This window comes from Mobula hypostoma, chromosome 14 (genome assembly GCF_963921235.1).
Source record: "Mobula hypostoma chromosome 14, sMobHyp1.1, whole genome shotgun sequence".
Taxonomy (NCBI): domain Eukaryota; kingdom Metazoa; phylum Chordata; class Chondrichthyes; order Myliobatiformes; family Myliobatidae; genus Mobula; species Mobula hypostoma.
In genome coordinates this window covers 37,912,964-37,934,719 of record NC_086110.1, presented here as the reverse complement: position 1 = coordinate 37,934,719, position 21,756 = coordinate 37,912,964, and the positions used below count along the sequence as shown (strand labels likewise).

Sequence of the window (21,756 nt, the reverse complement as noted above, 5' to 3'; positions counted from 1 at the left end):
GGTGAGGAGCCAGGGAGTCTGTGGAAGAATATAGGCAGATTGGAAGAATGGGCAAAGAAGTAGGAGATGGAATATAGTGTGGGGAAGTGTAAGGTCATGTACTTTGGTGGAAGGAATAAAGGCATAGATTATTTTCTAAAAGGGGAGAAAATTGAAAATCAGAGGTGCAAAGGATTTGGGAGTCTTTCCCTTAAGGTTAACTTGCTGATCGAATCGGTGGTAAGGAAATGCAATGTTAGCATTCATTTTGAGAGGACTAGAATAAAAGAGCAGGATTGAAGGACGTCCTTTTAGAACTGAGATGCAGAGAAATTATTTTAGTCAGAGGGTGGTAAATCTGTGGACTTTGTTGCCACGAGTGGCTGTGGAGGCCAAGTCATTGGGTGTATTTAAGGCAGAGATAGATAGATTCTTAATTAGCTAGGACATCAAATGGTGTAGGGTGAAAGCAGGGGAGTGGGGATAACTGGATGAAGTGGATCAGCCCATGATTGAATGGTGAAGCAGACTCGATGGGCTGAATGGCCTACTTCTGCTCCTAAATCTTATAAGTCGAGGGATAGAGTTTAAGAGTCGCAAGGTAATGATGCAGCTCTATAAAACTCTGGTTCGGCCACACTTGGAGTACTGTGTCCAGTTCTGGTCGCCTCACTATAGGAAGGATGTGGAAGCATTGGAAAGGGTACGGAGAAGATTTAACAGGATGCTGCCTGGTTTAGAGAGTATGCATTATTATTAGAGATTAAGGGAGCTAGGGCTTTACTCTTTGGAGAGAAGGAGGATGAGAGGAGACATGATAGAGGTGTACAAGATAATAAGACAAATAGATAGAGTGGATAGCCAGCGCCTCTTCCCCAGGGCACCACTGCTCAATACAAGAGGACATGGCTTTAAGGTAAGGGGCGGGAAGTACAAGGGAGATATCAGAGGAAGGTTTTTTTACTCAGAGAGTGGTTGGTGCATGGAACGCACTGCCTGAGTCAGTGGTGGAGGCAGATACACTAGTGAAGTTTCCTGCACCTATTTTCTATGTTTCTATGTTTAAGAGACTACCAGACAGGTATATGGAGGAATTTAAGGCGGGGGCTTAGATGGGAGGTAGGGTTTGAGGGTCGGCACAACATTGTGGGCCGAAGGGCCTGTATTGTACTGTTCTATGTTCTAAGTCCAGTGTAAACAAGCGGACTGTTGACTTCACATCCCAAAGTACCCATCATACTATCCTGCTTCCTTCCCCAACAATGCAAGTGCTTTCAACAACTGCTTCATCTGTGTGAGAAGTCACACAGCCAGAAAAGAACTTCTTCATCTTCCTTGGACCCCTTGCAGGCAAGGCAAGAGGAGCAATATATTGGAATGGCTGGTCTGCACCCAAATGTTCATCTTAGACACCCTCAGTTCAACATTTTGAAACATAAATGCAAAATCTATTGCCAAACCAGTTTCCTCAGCACAAAACATACTGATGTACAGCAATGGATGCTTCAATCAGGCTCTCAATAAACTGCAGCAAGACTTCTCACTATTCCATGGAATTCGAAAGGTTACTCGTCAGACACTATTTGAAGAGTTGGTATTAACAATTAATATTTGTCAAAAATAACAATAAATTACCACCACTTCTACTTCCTCAAACTCCTATATAGCACAGCCCTTTAGACACAAATGGAGATGGAAGTCAACTGCTCAGAACCTTATTGCGATATTCTTAGCTAAGATATCTCCTGTATTTTGGAGCTTTGGAGGACCTACCATCCACATGTGTTTGTGCAAGGCATCAAATTCCTGAGTGGGAGAGCACAAAGTGTTTTTGATTTCTGTGACCATCTCTGGCTTCTTCTCAAGGCTCACATGCAGGCTTCTTCACCCTGTCCACAGGGGAACTAACTGCACTGGTTTCCTTACAGTCTCCAGCAGAATACAATGATACTAAAGTGAGCAGATCCTTGGTGCATCTGTTCTTTAGATAACCCCAGAATCCACCAAGGTTATTGGTTGCAATGTGCAGCCAAAATTGAGCTCCATACATCAATAAGCTTGTTTAGCCTTGAAGGCCAAGAAACCTAGAGGTATTATGTTAAGGCATTGGCTGGGCTAAACTTACTCTAATAAACAAGCTGAACTAAATTTCCAGTCTTTTAAAGGTATCACTTTTCATCTCCCATTTCCATCCCCACTCTCACCACTACACTACCAAGCAGTTAACTCCACCCTTTAAATTACCCATATATATTTTCTCCTTTTTATCCATTAATCACTCTTTCTACTCTCTCTACTGCTTCCTTGCTAGGATTCCACCTTTACTGATGTCCTCAACCACTCAAGTGTGGAAAATCAAACACAGAACTCTCTTGATACCTATAACACACAACTTGCACCCGGCTCCCAGATCTTGTCCAGGAAGATTTAATTGAATTGTTTTGTCCAGGAAGGCTCAATTTAGCTGGTTAAATTGGTACCAAAAGAAATCTGAGCTGCTCAGAAATATCCTTCTACTTTATTCCCTTACTAACCATGGTGTGGAATCATAAAGGGTCATCAAATTCCAACACAAAATCAAACATGCCAATTCATGAATTCTACATTAGAGAAATACTGATATTCACACTGATGCTTTATGATAGCATTCACTCAAGGGGAAAGAATTGATTTTACAGAAATAATAGGAAACAAGATAGTTTTAGTCATTCATCGGGGGCTGGAAATAAAGGTCAAAGGTGTTATAACAGTGCATAACAAATATCATTGTTGTTACCCTGAAGCAAAATATTGTTAGTAATGTTGAGTTTTTTTATATTAACTATAGGTTGTGGTGAATTGCCCACAGCACAATCATGCAACTCTCCAGTATGATTGATGTCTTAGAAATGGCATCTGAATACAAATACTAAAGGCAGCAAGGCACAAAAGCCAAATATTGATCACAATTCACCCAATAACACTTCACAATACCTCAGCATGAAATATATACCTATTAAAAAATTGATGCAATCTTAGATCGCAAGAATCTGTACATGCTTTTATTATACAGCCTGCAAATTAAGATTCTGCTGTGCAGATATTTAAATCATATTGACTGAATAACAAAAGACAAATTAAACTCTCAATGAAAATACCAGATAAGCCCAAATTTCACTGTGCGTTCAAAGGAACATTAGGTTTGTGCTGACTCCAGAATGAATTGTGGGTAAAAATGAGTAAGCTGCAAATTCCTTCCGGAAAGATCAGTACATATATCTAATATTCAACTCAGCTGCTGGTAGACAAGTGTAATGAACTAGAAAGGTAAATTTTAGCCCAGTTTGTTGTAAAACCATAATAAGAACATAACATATAGGAGCAGAATTAGGCCATTTGGCCCATTGAGTCTGCTCCACTATTTCATCATGGCTGATCCACTTTCCCTCTCAGCCCCAATCTCTTGCCTTCTCCACATATCCCTTCATGCCCTGACCAATCAAGAATCTATCAACCTCTGCCATAAATATACGTAAAGACTTGGCCTCCACAGCTGGCATGTGGCAACAAATTCCACAGATTCACCACTCTCCAGCTAAAGAAATTCCTCCTCATCTCTGTTCTAAAATGACACCCCTGTATTCTGAGGCTGTGTCTTCCTGTCCTAAGCTCTCCCACCAAAGGAGACATCCTCTCCGCATCCACTCTATCAAGACCTTTCAACATTCAAGTAGGTTTCTATTAGGTCACCCCTCATTCTTCTGAATTCCAGTGATACAAGCCCAGAGCCATCAAACACTCTTCACATGACAAGTCGTTCAATCCTGAAATCATTTTCGTGAACCTCCTTTGAACCCTCTCCAGTGCCAGCACATCCTTTCGAAGATAAGGGGGCCCAAAAGTGCTCACAGTACTCTAGGTGAGGCCAAGCCAGTGCTTTATAAAGCCTAACATTACATTCTTGCTTTTATATTCTAGTCCTCTTGAAATGAATGCTAACATCGCATTAGCCTTCCTCACCACTGACTCAACCTGCAGGTTAATTTTTAGGGAATCCTGCACAAGGACTCCCAAATCCCTTTGCACCTCAGATTTTTGGATTTTCTCTCCATCTAGACAATGGTCTATCCTTTTATTTCTTCTACCAAGTGCGTGACCACACACCCCCACCCCCACACTCAATTCCATCTGCCACTTCTTAGCCCATTCTCTTAATCTGTCTAAATCCTTCTCTACTTTCTCAAAACGGCCTTCCCCTCCCTTGTATCTACCTCCACCTATCTTTATATTGTCCACAAACTATGCAACAAAGTTTCAATGTTTTGAACAGAGAATGACCAATAAATAAAATTATAATAAATTGGAGACATCAGCTTTGAAACCAAAAGCTGAAGGCATAAGTGGGTGAGATGCCAGTGGGTGAGCCTTTGCCGATAATGATCGTAACTTGGTAAGTTTTCAAAGTAGTAATGGAAATGGACAAGGACTGGCCAGAAATTGTGTCTCAATTGGAGGAAGGTTGATTTCTATATCAAAGAACGGGACCTGGCAAATGTAGGCTGGGAGAAGCTACAGTACTTGCAAGCAAATCAACTTTCGGAAAATGGGAGTATTTTAAATGTGAAATAATGAGTTTTCAGAACCAACGTGTTCCCATAAAGGTGAAAGGTAAGCACAAGCGTCTTGTGAACTCTGGATGTCAAAAGGTATTCAGAGTTTAAACACAAGGGATTCTGCAAATGCTGGAAATCCGGAGAAACAACACAAAATGCTGGATGAGCTCAGCAAGTCAGACAGAGTCTATGGAGAGAAATGAACAATTGACGTTTCAGCCCAAGACCCTTCATCAGAATTTGGAGGGTTCAGTAATTGCAGGGGGCTGCTTAAAAAAGAATGAACAGGGTAAAGATAGAAAATCACTGGGAGACGAGATTAAGGAAAATTTCAAGGTACTTCTAACATTTTAAGAATAAAATAATCAGGGGAAGATCAGGGTTACTTAGGAACCAAAGGACAATCTGTACATGGAGGCAGAGGAAGTTGGCAAGGTATTACATTTGTACTCACTATGGAGAAGGATAATGTCGGTGGAGATTACAGCTGGGGTAGTGAAATTCTGTATCATATTACAATTAAAAAGGAGGAGGTATTTGATGTCTTAATGGACATAAAGATGGACAAGTCCCCAAGGCCTGAGGAGATATATTCCTAGCAACTATGAAAGGCAAAGGAAGAGATTGCTAGTCCTGACAAAGATACTTAAATTTTCAGCGGCCACAGGTAAGATGCTAGAAAACTACAGATCAGTAGACGTGGTGCCTTAATTCAAGAAGGGCTGCGAGAATAAGATATATATTCAATGAGTCACTGAGCAATACACCAAATGTACAGGCCATTTGACCCAATGAGTCAATACAAGCACAGTAACCACCCATCTAGTCTTAATTTCAGCATTCAGCCCATACCCCTCCATGTACCTAGCCACTGTACCTGCCTCAGACACTGAAAAGGTTGTCCTTTAAGTCCCTTTTCAATTTTTCCCTCTCACTCTAAAGCTATGCCCCTAGTTTCAGAGTCTTCTACTTCGGCAAAAGGATTGCTACCATCCAGTTTATCACCTCTTATTCTCCTGTGCTCCGAGGAATAAAGACTTAGCAAGGCCAACCTCTCCTTATAACTTAGGCCCACTGGTCCTGGAAGCATCCTCAAATACTTCTGTCGATTCTAAAGGCCAGTTTGTCTATGCTCAGGAACAAGTACTGAAAATTCTGAGGGGGGCACGGTAGTGAAGAGGTTAGTACAACGCTTTACAGTACAGGTGACCCGAGGCGCTGCCTGTAAGGAGTTTGTACATTCTCCCCGTGACCACATGTGTTTCCTACGGGTGCACGTACCGGGTGGTAGGTTAATTGGTCACTGTAAATTGTCCTGTGGTTAGGCTAGGGTTAAACTGGTGGTTAATGTGTAGTGTGGCTCAAAGAGCCCATTCCACACTGCATCTCAATCAATCAATCAATCAATAAATGTGCCTGAAAAGGCAGGGACTGATTAGGGATAATCAAGGTGGATTTGTTGGTGGGATATCCTATCTGACTAATTTAACTGGGTTTTTCGATAACAGACCAACAGGCTGTGCTCTTTCTTCCTGAATACAAACAGAAGCTGAAACACTAGGATCCTGTACAGAAAGTCATACAGTTCTGGTCTGAGGAAACAGATGATCTTGTACAATACTGCTTTGGGTCAGGAAACTGGTCTGCACTCAAAGACTCAGCACTCAGCCTAGATGAGTGTGGAGCCACGGGCATGGGTTTTATCAGCAAGCCCATGCTGATAAAGGTGCTGGAAACCATGGATGAACTGGGATACCAAGAATGCTGGGGCCTTAAAGAGCACTGAGGGACAAAGGGACCTTGGTGTACAAATCCTGAGAAACCTGGGGGTGGCAGCACAAGCAGAAAGGATGGCGGAGAGGCACAAGGGATGCTTGCTTTCATTAGCTGCAGCATGGCATACAAGAACAGGAAGGCCTCGACCGACAAATGCTGCTGAGCCCCTCCAGCACTTTGTTTTTAACAACTTTGTACAATATGGGTTTGGCCACAGCTGGGATATTGAATGCAATTCTGGTTGCCACATGATAAGAAGGAAGCACCAAGAGGGTGGTTGTAATCTGGAGCAGAAATTATCACAAAATTTAATAAGCATCTGGATGAACATCAGAATCATGATGGCAAAGAGACTACAGAACAAGTGCTGATAAATGGGACTAGTATAGATGCTGTAGAAACTTGATGGTCCATATATAGATGGTGAGCTGAAGATCCTGTTTCTGTGCTGAATGGCTCGATAACTATTGGCTATATTCACATTTTCAGGATAGTTATAGTGAATTGGTAAAACTGCCTCTTCACTCCACTTTTATATTGGGAACTCTTGCATCACATCTGAGCTTAGGAAGGGATAAAATAATTTTTTTGGAACAGAGAAGTGAAAAGAGAGGAGTCTTTTCATCATGCTTTTAATACCTTTACAAGCCTTGTGTCTACTTGTAAGGAGAGAGAAATAAGTAAGCATATTTCAATTCACTAAATAGTTGAAATGCTGTTTTGTAAACTACATCACATACATCTTAGGAGTGATAGTTTTAGAAGATGATACAAGGCTTTTGGAATGGGACCATTAAACTTAATCTGTTCCCGTTTCCGATTACAAACCTGAGACTCTCCAGATCCTCCAATTCAGCTTCTTCTTCGCCGTCACTGTTCTCAATCCTCAGACAGTAAACAGGCATACTTGGGTGCTCAGTCAGAAGGTTTTCCAGTGGATCATTTTCCAGTATTAGCACTGGATATTGATCTGTGGGGAAGAGACACTGATATTTACAATTTATGTTCTTCCACTATCTCATCTTCTATTTCCCTGTCTTTAGCCACTTTGAATATATTCGATTCTACATATCTCCCTTGTAAAATATTAAATGGAAAACAAACTTCATGTTGATAGGATGATCAACTAAATTTCATATGAATCAGGTCTGTGAATAAAACACTGGCCATGCTCTCCTAAATGCAGAACCATGGTGACTCACAAAGATAAATTAATATCAGTCTGACTAGTTCAAGAGTGATTCTCAATCTTTGGCAGTGATCAGCAAACTTGATCAAGTGTCCACTGGAATGCAACAATGCTTGCTTTTCTATTGCACTCATGTGAAGTAAGAAATCTCAAGTTTTTCCATTAGTGAACAAAAAACAATGAGTGCTCTTGGAAGGATTCCATGTGAACCAAATTATAGTCTTATGAACAGGCACTCCTTTTTAAGTTATCCTCAGACCTGTGGGACTGCCTAATATAAGTCCTTAAAAGCCTACACATTTGATTGCCACTTTATAAGTAATACATTCTAAACAAACAACCAAAGATAATCAATTTCAATGCAAATTATGGAATCTGATTTGGAAGCCTCACAAGCCCTCTTGCTGAAGCCTCAAATTTAATTATGAGAAGTTATAGTCTTTCCAATTGCACTTAGTACTTGTGAAATATACCTGTGGTAGACATTTTGTATTTTACCATTTTTTTTCTAAATTCACTTGGCACTCGATAATGCAATGCATTAACAAGCAGTGACTTTAGTCCACTTGATAAAAATATGAATTAACAGTTACAAACTTTATACAGCAGATCTGGTTATATTTGATCATTGAATTTAACAGTTTGAATATAACAGCTGTATGTATTTTCACAACCCTCTCCAAACTAATATGGCTTCAGTTCTTTCATTAAGTTTTGTAGATTTACTTTGTAACAATAGTAGCTTTCAAAAGAAAAGCTGCATTTATCAGCGATGAAAACATAAACCATATCAGGGTCTCTCAATTTTTTTTACTCAATATTAAACTATTTGTTCACTTTAGTTGTTAAATAATACAATCATATATCACTGATTATATACCTTCTAATGGTTTACATTTTATAAACCTGTATCCAAGATCCAATAATGTTTTGTCTTCAATCTTGAGATTGTGAATAAGCACAAAGATCAATGTCCTACCTTGGATATCCACTATAACCCAGTCATCCTCCACGTTCTCATAAAGAATGTTACTCATGCCACCCTTTTCTTCACAATCATCACCATCTCTCTCTCCAAAGAGAAAGGAAGCAAGTTTTCCAAGCATAATCTAAGCTCTATACCTCCAGTAAGTCTTAAATAATAGATATTTTTCTGTGGAGGGAAAAAAACACATTTGTGTTTCAGAAAGATATTGCAACACAGTATGTCATAATAATATTTGTCCACAGCAAAAACAGATAATTCACAAAGATGACATGCAATGTAATCACAAACTGGATTTCATCCACCACTCCCATTTTCTGAACGGTCAATTATGTCACCATTGGGAGTTCTGAGATAAAAAGTCGCCCTGACTCATTTAGGCTGAAATTTCCAATCTGCAAGCAGTCACTTTCAAAACATTGGTCAGCATCCAGCATTGAAAGCGATTTTGAAATCAGAATTCGGTCACTATCGGAACTTGTGACAACTTGTGTTTATAATTGTGCCTTTAATCTTCTGTTGCCTTCCAAGCACTTCCCTGAATCATTAGCAAATTTCAACACACAGAGACATTAGGACAGGTGGGGAAAAAAGCTGAAATGGATTTTTAGAAAATAGTTGAAAAGGATATAAATGTGGCTAATCAAGAAGAGAATCAGCTGTTGAGCTGCAAGTCAGGAGCAGATGGGCAGTAACTTGACCACCATTGCTGACCCACCAGTTGGCAAATGTAATGGTTAAGTGTTGAAGTGTTCTCTGAAGGTTGAGCACCACCTGACGATATCTGCCCCTAGCCAAGGGCTACGGTTACCTCAGCATCCAACAGAAGAAGTTACAGCTGCAAAATAGTGGAGATATATAAAAAAAAGGGAGAACTGCTTGGGCACCAAAACTGAAGGTGCATCCTCTAATACTACATTGGGAGCCCCATCACCACAAGATCAAGGATCATACTACGTAAGCCTCTGAGAGTCACTAGTCTCCAGTGGAGTGAAGGTCAAATGGGCAGAATAATATGTGGGAAACATAGTTTTATCGGATTTGTTCAAAGTGCTTCACATACGATCAGTACATCAATGATATCTGCTGATTTACATTCTCCACAGGACTGGTACAAGGAGAAAAACAGCCATGTCAGTACGAACACATACAAAATACTGGAGAAATTCAGCAGCACAGGCAGCAACTATGGAAAGGAATAAGTTGATGTTTCAGGCCGAGACCCTTCATCAGCAACCATATCAGTAACTACATGGCCTTTTCAGTTTTGTCCACACAAATATAAATAAATAGCCCTCATATTTCCCACAAGTTCTAATTAAAACACAGTAATCTATTTAAAAGGTTAAAATTTCCGTCGTGATGAGGGGTCTTGGCCTAAAATGTTGACTATTTATTCCTTTCCATTAATGCTGACTGACCTGCTGAGTTCACCCAGCATTTTGAGTGTGTTACTCTAAACTTCCAGCATCTGCAGACTTCCACAAACAAGAGAAAATCTGCAGATGCTGGAAATCAAAGCAACACACACAAAATGCTGGAGGAACTCAGCAGGCCAGGCAGTATCTATGGAAAAGAGTACAGCTGATATTTCACACTGGCAACTTTCACTCCACAACATGAAGTTCAGGGCACGAAAGGTCACGTTTTTTGTGTTCATGATCTGCAGAATCTCGTGTTTAAAATTTTCCAGTGCATTGGTCATATTACATGTACTGCATGCCACACAGAGACCTGGATAAAGTAAACACTGATACTTTGTGTCTACAGTTGTTACTGCTGGTCAGTCATTTTTAAATGAGTGCATTATATACTGTTGTAATGTTTTCATGTTGTGATCACCTGTAGGCTGGAGGTGAATGGCCTGGGTTTTATGTTCAGCTCAAGGGGAATGCTGACAGTTGCCTACAGGTTTGTCAGCAACACGTTATTGAAGATGGAGATCAGAGTTCATGTGGTGCTTTTGCTAAGGGACTTGTGGCATATCTGATCCAGTGAATCAGAATGGATGAATCTTCATTGAGCTATGCAGAGTGTCCTCATTGGGCGAGTACAAAGATTGTGGCGTTGGAAATTTGAATGAAGCATTAAGAGTGAAGCTGTTTCCTCTCTTGTTAATGATGCCATTTCATTATTCTGAAGGACAGCATGGGAGTTACTTATCACTTCCTGGTTAACATTCTCCCTTAAAGATTTACACACACAAAATGCTGGTCCTGTACTTTTGGCAGGTTCTGCCGAAAGGTTTCAGCCCGAAACGTCGACTGTACCTTTTTCCATAGATGCTGCCTGGCCTGCTGAGTTCCTCCAGCATTTTGTGTGTGTTGCTCGGATTTCCAGCATCTGCCGACTTTCTCTTGTTTGAGGAGTAAAGATTAGTTGGTCTATACTGTATCAGCCCAGCAATGCTAACTGGAACTCACCCTCTGACCCTACAGTGGGAGTTTCAAAGAGAACTGGTTAGTTAGTTGTTGGTGTGTCAGGTGTCAGGTCAATGTGGTAAATAGGGAGAAATGGCCATTGCACATTAAAGAAACAACACTCTGGCAACTTCCACTCCACAATATGAAGCTCAGGACATGAAAGGTTTGGAAATTCAAAGGAGTATCCAAACCGTGACAGAATTCACCATCCCTGCCGAAGGGTTTCGGCCCAAAACGTGGACTGTACTCTTTTCCACTGATGCCCGCCTGGCCTGCTGAGTTCCTCCAGCATTTTGTGTGTTACTTGGATTTCCAGCATTGGCAGATTTTCTCATGTTCTGTGATAGGCTTGAACACTTGATAACCCAGAAACTCAAGACACTTTGACATTAACATCGTGCTGAGTTTAAAGAACAAGGCAGTAGGCACACCCTAAGCAAGGAGAAATTGGAAAAGAGTTGTTTTTACACAGAAGGAAGGTGGTCAACAGCTCTGCAGAATTTGACCAATTGGTTGGGTTCTAAGGCAGAACAAATATACTGTGATCATCACGGACACAAATCAATGCTCCAGGGTAACTCTGGTGCTGGGGGAGGAAGAGACCACAAACCTCAGGCATAATATGTTCAACAGGAGTGGGTAATGAAGGCTGACTGGGACTGGTTGACAAAGATGACCAGGAGATCAATGAGCTAATTCAGGGGTCCCCAACCTTTTTTGCACTGCGGACCAGTTAAATATTGACAATATTCTTGCAGACCAGCCGACCGGGGGGGGGTGGGGGGTGTTTGGGAGGGAGGGGAGGGTTGCCAACAGAGAAGAGTAGCAGTCAAATACGTTGTGTTTACCCTGAGAAAGACTACCATGACCACGAAGCCTTGCGCGGGCACCTATGTGCATGCGTGTACATACCGATTTTTTTCTACAAATTGTTTTTGATGATTCTGTTCAGTGAAACTACACTGTACATACGTTATTTCTACTTTATATAGGCTGTGTATTTATCATATCATTCCTGCTTTTACCATATGTTGGTGTTATTTTAGGTTTTATGTAACACAGCGCATGAATATAGTGATAAGTCTTGACCTACTCCCTGAGAACTCAAAAAGAAACATTTTATCAAATCTGGAATAAATGGATTGAATATATAACCCCAATGCGAGCAGACTTTAGATGACTCTCCTAATGATTTATATTGCTCTTCTCATCAACACAGTAATATTGCTAACGTAAGCACCCCTAGTCTAAATGTTTGTTGTTTTTTTTTGAAAAATAAAGAATTAACACAAGTAAAGGGAAAGATTTGGGAAAGGGATAAAAAAAATGAAAAAATTAAGTAAATAAGTACATAGGGATTGGATAATTATGTCTGCGGGCAGGAACAAGCACAAACAAATTGGGATATAAACACCTACAATGGTTGGTATATAGGCTTGTATGCAACATTTTGGACCAGTGGAAATGGTCCAGAAGGGTTGTATTCAAACTATTATTACCATTTTTCTTAACAACTAATTTCATTACTTAGCCTAATAGGTTAGATTTACCACAGTACATAATTATCTATTTAAATGTTTATTTTGCTTTTATATCATCTCAATGTGTACTTAAGAATGTATAAATAATTGTAGTTTTATACATATAAAAAAATGGAAAAGGTTATATGTGTGAAAAAAGTACATGATAATTGTGAACTCCTTATCCAAATAAAAAAATAAAATTAAAAAAAAAAGAATATAGTGATAAGTCAATTATAAGTCACTTATAAGTCAATAGCATCATAACATTGTAAGCAACGTTTGGATATTGAACACACAGCACATATTTTCCTCGTATGAACATATAAAATTATTGCAACACACCAATATCGCTGAATCAGTGGGAGCCCTAGGCTTGTTTTCCTGCAACAAGACGGTCCCATCGAGGGGTGATGGGAGACAGTGATACTCAAAAGGGGTTCCTTATGTCCAGTCTATTCCACAAATTTAGTTTTTGTTGCATTCATTGCAGAAAACTCCGCTTCGCAGCGATATGATGTTGGAAATGGAAGCAACGTTTTCAGTGCTTTCGTGGCTATCTCAGGATATTTAGCCTTGACTTTGATCCAGAATGCTGGCAGAGATGTTATGTCAAACATACATTTCAGCCCACCGTCAGTTGCAAGGTCAAGGACTTGATCTTCTTCCTGCGCTGACACAGATGACACGTGCGTTCAAGTTCAACAGTGCGTGACAGGGAACGAGGAAAGGTGTAGCTGACTCATATCGCCAAATTATATCATTTCCTCGCGGCCCAGTAGCACATACTTTGCGGCCTGGTGGCTAGGGACCGCTAAGCTAATTAACACAAGCAAAAGGTGTCCCTGGATGGAAAAGGAACACCTGAGGGCAGATATTGTGAAGCGTGAACAGGCTGAGTAGAGTGAAGCAAGAGCGAGCCACGTAGGCCTGAGGCAGCAAGCGGAGGAGAGGGGCGTTTGGGCAGCAGGCTGATCCGGAGCAACACACACAGAATCCTGGAGACACTCAGCAGGTCAGGCAGCATCTACGGAAATGAATAATCAACAGCCGATGTTTCCGGCTGATCCAGAGTGAGCCTGGCAAACCGCGTGCCATTTCAGCGTGAAAGGGCGCGCATTTAAGGTGAGGAGCCAGGTTCAAATGAGATGTGTGGGCCAAGATTTTACACAGAAAAACAGGCCTGGAATGCACTGCCAGAGGTGCTAGAGATAAATACAATGGAGATGCTTATCTTAGATAAGCACATGAATGTGCAGAGAATGGGGAGATATGGACATTGTATAGGCAAATGGGATTAGTTCAGTTTAATTATCATTTCAATTAGTTTGACACATCATGAGCCAAAGAGTCTATTCCTATGCTGTACTGATCCATGTTCTAAATACAGTAACTGGTTTGGACTTCTGGCATATCCTTCTGCTTATTTACACTTGAGTGGAGTACAGATCATAGGTTCATGCTATCAGCAAAGGATTCTCAATTTTCAAAACAGCAGAAATATAACTACTTCATACACAGAAGCACATTGTGGAGTACAACGCGTATGCATAGGTAATGCAGATGAACACTCAGGTACAAAATGTTCTCGCCTAAGCACCATTTTTAACGAGCATTTGAAGGCCTGCACGTGAGAGGGTATTACAGGACAATTTGTGTGTCTCTTTCCCCTGTGTTTGGTTGACCATTCCCCTTAGTAGAACTCAAAGTCCAAACTGGCCTCCAGAGTTGCAGCCAGAGAGCTGTTTGTAATTACTAACAGAATGTAAATAACCTCACTTTCTGTGAGTTGCACCAGCTATTTTTGGAGTTGTACAAAACGCATTTTCCAAGCCTAATTTAGAATGCTGGTCTTGGAATTGAAACAGGCAGCAAAAAAGATTTCTTATTGTCTGGAGACTTTTCTTTAATTACGTTTCTCTATCAGCGGCAACTGACTAGCTTTAGCAGGGCCGCAGAATTTAAGGCACCATCCCACATGGTGATTTGTAGTAATTTTCCATTAAACCTGGCATTTCAGCCACCATGTGGCTTCCTAATTTGTGCGAACACTGTGAAGATCTGTTAAGGAATGCAAAATCCATTAACACTCAAATAATCCAGGACTCTCATGATCTTGGTAGTAGTGGATAATCAGATGTTACTGACTATTAGAAATTAATTGTATTAATACCCCAACACATTTTAAACACACATTAGGCGACTAATGAATTATCCTGTAAACTGGGCAAATTTAAAGAGAGCATGGGTACAAAGCCTGATGAGCTTACAGGATGTGGGGAACAAAACCCAGTGAACCAGAAGCAGAACCATAGGGATTCATGAAGAACTGTGTGTTGGACTATCGGAGTTTCACTGTAAAGCAAGAGATTCCAACTTGAATTTTACTCTGAGTTGGACATCTGCATGCTTCAAACAAAATATCACAAACTTTGTAGATTATCCACCATATCTATTTTACCCTTTCCCAAACACAGCATGTGGCAGTCACTTCTGTCCTTAGCACACACTATGTAGCATTTGCCTGGTAAGCTAATAGTTAAAATAAGAATTAAGATGCACTGCATGCTTTCCTGTGTAGGTCTTTTACTACATACCTCCAACTTGCCGATAAACAGACTTGCAATTATAAATGGGATGCATGAAATTTTAAATTTAAAGATTCAAAATTGTGGGCTGTCTAAACTCATGATTGATAGAAATCATATTAATACATCCTGTAATGTGCAAACAACAACAAAGGGCATCAAGGGGACAATGTAACATCAAATGGTGAAATAAAAGAAATGAAAAGCACAGTTCAGATTGATGTGTTCTTAAGTGGGAATTTCATGTCAGCAAAGTCCATTCGAAATCAAAGAGATGAGGTGGAAAGACAGTGAGACTGTGGCTGAGATAATGAATGTGGTGTTGACCATGTGCACAGTGTATATCTACAACAACATCTATAAGAAGAATACATAATGTAGACACTCACATGTGGTGAGGTCTAAAGGCTGATTTATACTTGTGTGTACCAGCTTACGTCGTAGCCTACACAAGTGGGCAATGCCATTGTGAGCATTTATACTTGTGCATTGGTGTGTCTGTGTCGCTCTGCAATTGTACGTCATGTATTCGCACATCTTGCATGCGCACACACCTGCCCGTGCAAGGCTTCATGGTCATGGTAGTCTTTCTCGGGGTAAACAAGTTTAAAGCAAGTGTCTTTTTTCGTAAAAGCGAAATGCGTCCTCCATAATTTCGGAGGTCTGTAAAGCTTTATGGAAAGCACTGCAGCCAGAGTTCCTTCCCTGCCCTTCAGTCACCCAATGGGAAGCTATTGCAGCGTAGGAGGAAATGCGATGCTACCAAGCGGACCAATCACAGTTGTTGCGGTCTGCGTTGCCGCAACACGTAGTTACATTTTGGGAGAGCTGCGTGTTAGGCTACGGCGTAGGGATCCGCGTAGGCACTGCGTAGGGTTTGCGGCTACGCCGTACCTACAGCGTCAATTTGACGCACAGGTATAAATCAGCCTTTAGCCACAGGTATAAATCAGCCTTTAGCCACAGGTAGACTCTTGGCTATTGCAGTTCAAAGGTTCATTTACTATCAAAGTATGCAGTATATAGCACTGAGATTTGTCTTCTCCAAATAGCCATGAAACAATGAAAACCACGGAAGTCATTGAAAGAAAATTATATACTGGAAATAGCCTCTTGTGTGTATACATTCTGTTTACATTGGAGGGGTCAACCATGAGAACTGAAGCAATGACACTCAGAAGCTGTGGAAAAACATTTCAGACACGTTTAAATTTCATAATTATGATCTTCATAACTCATTTGTGCTTTGAATTTTAGAAATACATATCCATGTCATAAGGAATTGTCATTTCCTTCAGATGCAACTGGTTTTATTTTCTGTTTAGTTACAAACAGAACCAAATAGAAAATTCAATGAACAGGTTGTTTTGAGTCTGAAACAAGTGCTGGAAACACTCAGCAGATCAGACAGCATTAGTGGAGAGAGGAACAGAGCTAATGTTTCTGGTCAATAACCTTTCACCGTGTTTTAAGGAGCAGAGAGGGGAAAAGATGGAAAGAACAATGGAACGGTCTGTGCTCGCGATGGAGACAAGTGGACACAACAGAAGGTGGTCCCAAATGATAGAGGGTAGTGTAGGTTTGTAGGAACACCTGATCGGACTGTAGACAATGAAAATCGTCGGAGCTGATCGAGAAGGGAAAAGATCACACAAAATTGTGACATACAGGACTATAGAAATACAGTACTGGACATCTGAAATTAAAGAGGGAGTTTGAAATACCCAGTAGGACAAGCAGCATCTATAGAGAGAGAAAAACTGTGTTACTGTTTGATGACTTTCTTTATTAGGACTGGTCAGTCCCAAATGCAGGAAGGTCTGGTTATCTGAAACAGTTCAATTCAGCATTCAGTAGTGCTAATGCTACTAATATTGAACAAATATTGTTCCTTGATCTTGAGTCAGATCTTCTAAGTGGGCCAAAGACAGGCGATCAGAGTGACACTGGTACAGAGAGTTAAAGTGACAGCCAACAGGCCTTGTTTTCCAACTGAATGGAGGTGCCCTGCAATCTGATCGCGCAATCCCATGATGGGGTTTCTCCACTGTACAGGCAACAATGGCATTAGGAATAAATGCAGTAGACTAAACTCAAATGCTGCTTCACCTGCAAGCAATGGTGGGTCCCTGGATGGTAGGAGGGGAAGAGGTAAAATGGCAGATGTTGTATCTCCTGTGGTTGCATGGGAAAGGGTCACGGGAAGGAAAGTGAGCAATTGTGGGTATGGAAGAGCAAACCAGCAAATGGTTCCTTCAGAATGCTGAAAGGGACAAGGAGGGGAGTGCAAGTCTGTGATGGCATTGTTACAGTTGGCAGAAGGAAGATCTATTGAACATGGAGGCTGGAGAAACCCTGGCAATCCCCACCCTGCTCTGGTTTGGAAGACCTGCTAATAATTCTGGTATTCGCTTTTATTTCACATTCGGTGGTGAAGAAGGCGAATGCAATGTTGGCATTCATTTCTAGAGGAATAGAGTATAGGAGCAGGGATGTGATGCTGAGGCTCTATAAGGCACTGGTGAGACCTCACTTGGAGTACTGTGGGCAGTTTTGGGCTCCTTATTTAAGAAAGGATGTGCTGATGTTGGAGAGAGTATAGAGAGATTCACTAGAATGATTCCGGGAATGAGAGGGTTAACATATGAGGAACGTTTGGCCGCTCTTGGACTGTATTCCTTGGAGTTTAGAAGAATGAGGGGGGACCTCATAGAAACATTTCAAATGTTGAAAGACATGGACAGAGTGGATGTGGCAAAATTGTTTCCCCATGGTGGGGGAGTCTAGTACAAGAGGGCATGACTTAAGGATTGAAGGGAGCCCATTCAGAACAAAGATGCGAAGAAATTTTTTTAGTCAGAGGGTGGTGAATCTATGGAATTTGTTGCCACGGGCGGCAGTGGAGGCCAAGTCATTGGGTGTATTTATGGCAGAGATTGATAGGTATCTCAGTAGCCAGGGCATCAAAGGTTATGGTGAGAAGGCGGGGGAGTGGGACTAAATGGGAGAATGAATCAGTTCATGATAAAATGGCGGAGCAGACTCGATGGGCCGAATGGCCAACTTCTGCTCCTTTGTCCTATCGTCTTATTTCCAGCTATTCCAGTGGTTTATAAAACATGTTTCCAGTATTCTCCCCCTCTGTCCTAATTTATCTCGTTTTAATTTTGCATGGCTACAATACAAAACATGTTTGATTTCTAACTTTTTCCAGTTCTAATGAAAGGTCATTGTCAAACCTTTTTCTCTCTCCAGAGATGATGTTTGATCTGCTGAATTCTCTATTGTTCTATTCTAGCATTTTCTATTGTTGTTTCAAAATTCCAGCATTTGTAGTTTTTTTTGCCTTTTTTTGATTTTGGGTCTCAGCAGTGAGAGGAAACAGTCCCCGGGCTCAGAATAAGCTCAGAGTTGTTGGTTGGAAAGATCTCAAATCTATCTTGTTGAAAAGATTCCTCAAAACTATAAAACAGCTGGTTTCTTTAAGGTATAATAGAATGCTCAGACATTGCTGAACTGTCAACTTTATGGAATTAACTTCCAGTGTCCCAGGATCTAATCACTGTTAAATTACGAAAGATTTTGGAGTATTTCAGCAATTCTGAGTTGCTAAACCTGACATCGAACAGGTTAAAGGTCATCAGCAATCACTCCAGAAACCCAACGCTAGCAACATAGAGCCATAGAATCATACAGCACGTAAACAAACCCTTCAGCCCAACTCATCCATGCCAACCAAGTTGAATACTTCAGCTAGCTCCATTTTGCCTGCTTTTGGCCCACATTCTTCCAAACCAGGGACTCCCAACCTTTTTTTTTAAATGCCATGGACCCCTACCATTAACCAAGCGGTCCCTGGACCCCAAGCTGGAAACCTCCCTGTTCTAAACCTGTCCTATCCATGTATCTCTGTCCAAATGTCTTTTAAATTCCTCTAACAGTTAATTTAATAAACCCTCTGCACTCTGTGTAAAGCACCCATCCCCCAGGTCCTTTTCAAATAGGTCCTCTCTCGCCTTAAACTTATGCATGGTACTTTTAGAATCCTTAACCATGGAAAAACAAAACCGTGATCACCCACCTATTCTACACTGCTCATGGTTATATATACCTCTACACGTTCACCTCGAGCCTCCACACTCCAAGGAGGAAAGCCCCAACCTATCCTGTTTCTCTTTATAACTCAAGCACTCCAGTCCTTGCAATATCCTCCGGAACCTTTTCACCCCTTTTCCAGATTAATGACACCCTTCCTAGCGATAGGTTAAAAGTAACTTCACAAAACACTCCAGCTGTGGTCTCCCCAACGTCTTGTACAGCTGTAACATGGCATCCCAAGTCTTGTGTCAGTGTTCTGACCAATGAGGGCAAGTATGCATCTTCACAGTGAAGACAACCAGTAAACACGCACCATCGGATGTTCAGACATTTCTGCAGTCTGTCAGCTTAACCTTTGGAAAACATGACTTCTTGAAATCCCCGACTAGGTCTGGGAAATGGCTCTGCTCTGGCTGATCCCTGAACTGTCAACCATGCCTGAGCATGCCCCAAATCGAAACAATACGTGGTCCCATACACGACCTCATTCTTAAACGATATTCCCAAAACAAATAGCATATTACGAATAAACTGCAGAGAGAAAACTACCTTAACGTAACTCATGTTCACAGCTTTGCATCGCAGGCGATGATAAGATTTGGAAAGCTGTAACCACAGCTCAGTTAATAGTTGTTATTGCAACTTAAAAACAACTTTCCAAGTTACAGAAAAGTCGACCAAAGTTATTAAACGAAAGTGTACCTCGTATCTCGGCTTCTGTTCACGAATGCAGAGATTTGTGCCTGAAGTGAAGGTGACACTAATCCAAGAGCAATCTTATCAATAAACCACCGCCGTCCAGGGTATTTTGGTCATCTGCGTGTGTGCGCGCACTGCGTTTTCCCGAGCCGCCCAGTTTCTATCTCCAGCATCACATTCGCAGCCGCGGCCCCGACTCTGTGAACCAATGAATTGTCACCTGCTTCTCCCATTCCCTTCCCAGTGCTGTCTGACAGCAGCCCCAACTCCACGTAACGGGCTGCTGCTGTACATACAGTACTCAGAAGCACAAACACGCCCCCGATAAGAACACCGAGTCCTGGCTTTGTGAGCAAAAGGACCGCACTTCTGCCCGTTTTTTTATGATTCCAGTCTTGAAGAAGGGTCTCGGCCCGAAACGTCAACTGTTATTCCCCTCTATGATGAAATTCCTGACCTGCTGAGTTCCTCCAGCATTTTATGGGTTGCTTATGTTTCGTTAAGTATTTTCAGTGACTGCTCTACTCACCAGTACCAATCACAACGTTTAAGAAAACTGTTATGCTTTGTAACTCCAAAATATAAAACGAATCGGAATAAAAACAAGGGAGTCCGAGTCTAAATCTGTCTTTTCTTTAAGCGAAGCGCGCACGTACCCTGTGGTAGCGTCATGACGTGTGCAATTCCCATTTTAAAAAAACTCGTAATGAATTATTTAAACAAATAATAATCAACAACATATTTACAAGATTACTCAAATATTACTGGAATATTAAATACAGAACACTCCTCCCTACTTAGCTATAAACTCCAACTCAATAGAGAATGCATCTCAGCTATCTACGTAATACAACTACAACACAGACATCCACAGCATTGTAAATTTGAAATTGCCCCATTCAGGCCTAAAGATTTAATCCATGTGGAGGATTTCTGACTCCTGTGGGATAATGTATATCCGGACAAGTGAGCCACAAGTCTCACTCTGCTTGGCAGGTGAGACGTGTGGCTGTGAAAACAATCTCCGGTTCTGCAGTCTCCGGTTCTATGGTGGTTGTAGGAGTTCATTCTGAGACTGCAAGAAGTACTTCTGACAGCTCTGGACATCTCTCTTACTCTTCTAGTTTGTGCATCTTGAAGGTGCATTTCGTTCACAATTTATTAATAATATTCTCTTATAAATTGTTCTATTGCTTCCTTTACCATCTGATCTCTTCCTCATGGTTTCCTCATCCACAGCATCTGACGAATCCTCTGTTTTTGCATCTCTGTTGACTCCTTTCTTTTATTTTCATTTTTAAATCTTTTTTATTAATTATTATTGAAAATCAACAAAAATACATTAAAGTAATCAAGTCAGCATGTCAATATGTACAATAAGAATTAATTATCAAATAACTGATTAACAAAGCTAAACTATATATCAATAATAATAAGAAAAAACAAAATGTTAAAACTTTTTTTTGGAAAAAAGAAAGAAGGAAAAAAGAACCCCTACTAACTAAAACAAAAAAAAACCATTGGGAGCACAACCCTGGAGCTATATGGCATACAAGCTTCCATAAAAGAAAAATATCAATCCGCCACTCAAATCTATTTAAACAAGAATCAGAAGGGGACCATCTTAATTAACTCAAATCAAATGATAGTAGCGAGCAAAAGAACCCCACCTTTTCTCTAAGTCAAATCGAGGGTCTCCAAACTTAGACATAACATCACCTCAGAGAACCATTGTATCAAAGTTTGACTCCTTTCTTTTAACCCTTCCATTCATCCATCCGGGCTTTGGTCTTTGCATCTACTTTTACAAGCTGTTTTTTGTCTCATACTTGAAGTTCATGCAATAACTTTAATGCATGCAGAGTCAAATGCCTGCAACTTTCCTGAACTTTCTCGAACTCACTTAC

General features: G+C 40.9%; 1 protein-coding gene across 2 annotated transcripts in view; it reads right to left on the bottom strand.

Moving 5' to 3' along the window:
* si:ch211-260e23.9 (uncharacterized protein LOC555795 homolog) overlaps window positions 1-20,498 on the bottom strand; it is a 30,996-nt gene extending 10,498 nt beyond the window's left edge. Inside the window, exons 1-3 of one of the 2 annotated variants that reach the window (XM_063066952.1) lie at window positions 20,379-20,498; window positions 8,516-8,689; window positions 7,176-7,317 (exon numbers count right to left, since the gene is read on the bottom strand). In XM_063066952.1, coding sequence (XP_062923022.1) covers window positions 7,176-7,317; window positions 8,516-8,642 — 269 coding nt within the window. In that variant the 5' untranslated portion in view covers window positions 8,643-8,689; window positions 20,379-20,498. Of the gene's footprint in view, window positions 1-7,175; window positions 7,318-8,515; window positions 8,690-19,852; window positions 20,345-20,378 lie in introns of those variants that run through there. The other variant, XM_063066951.1, reaches the window with a different exon arrangement.
* Window positions 20,499-21,756: the final 1,258 nt, after the last annotated feature.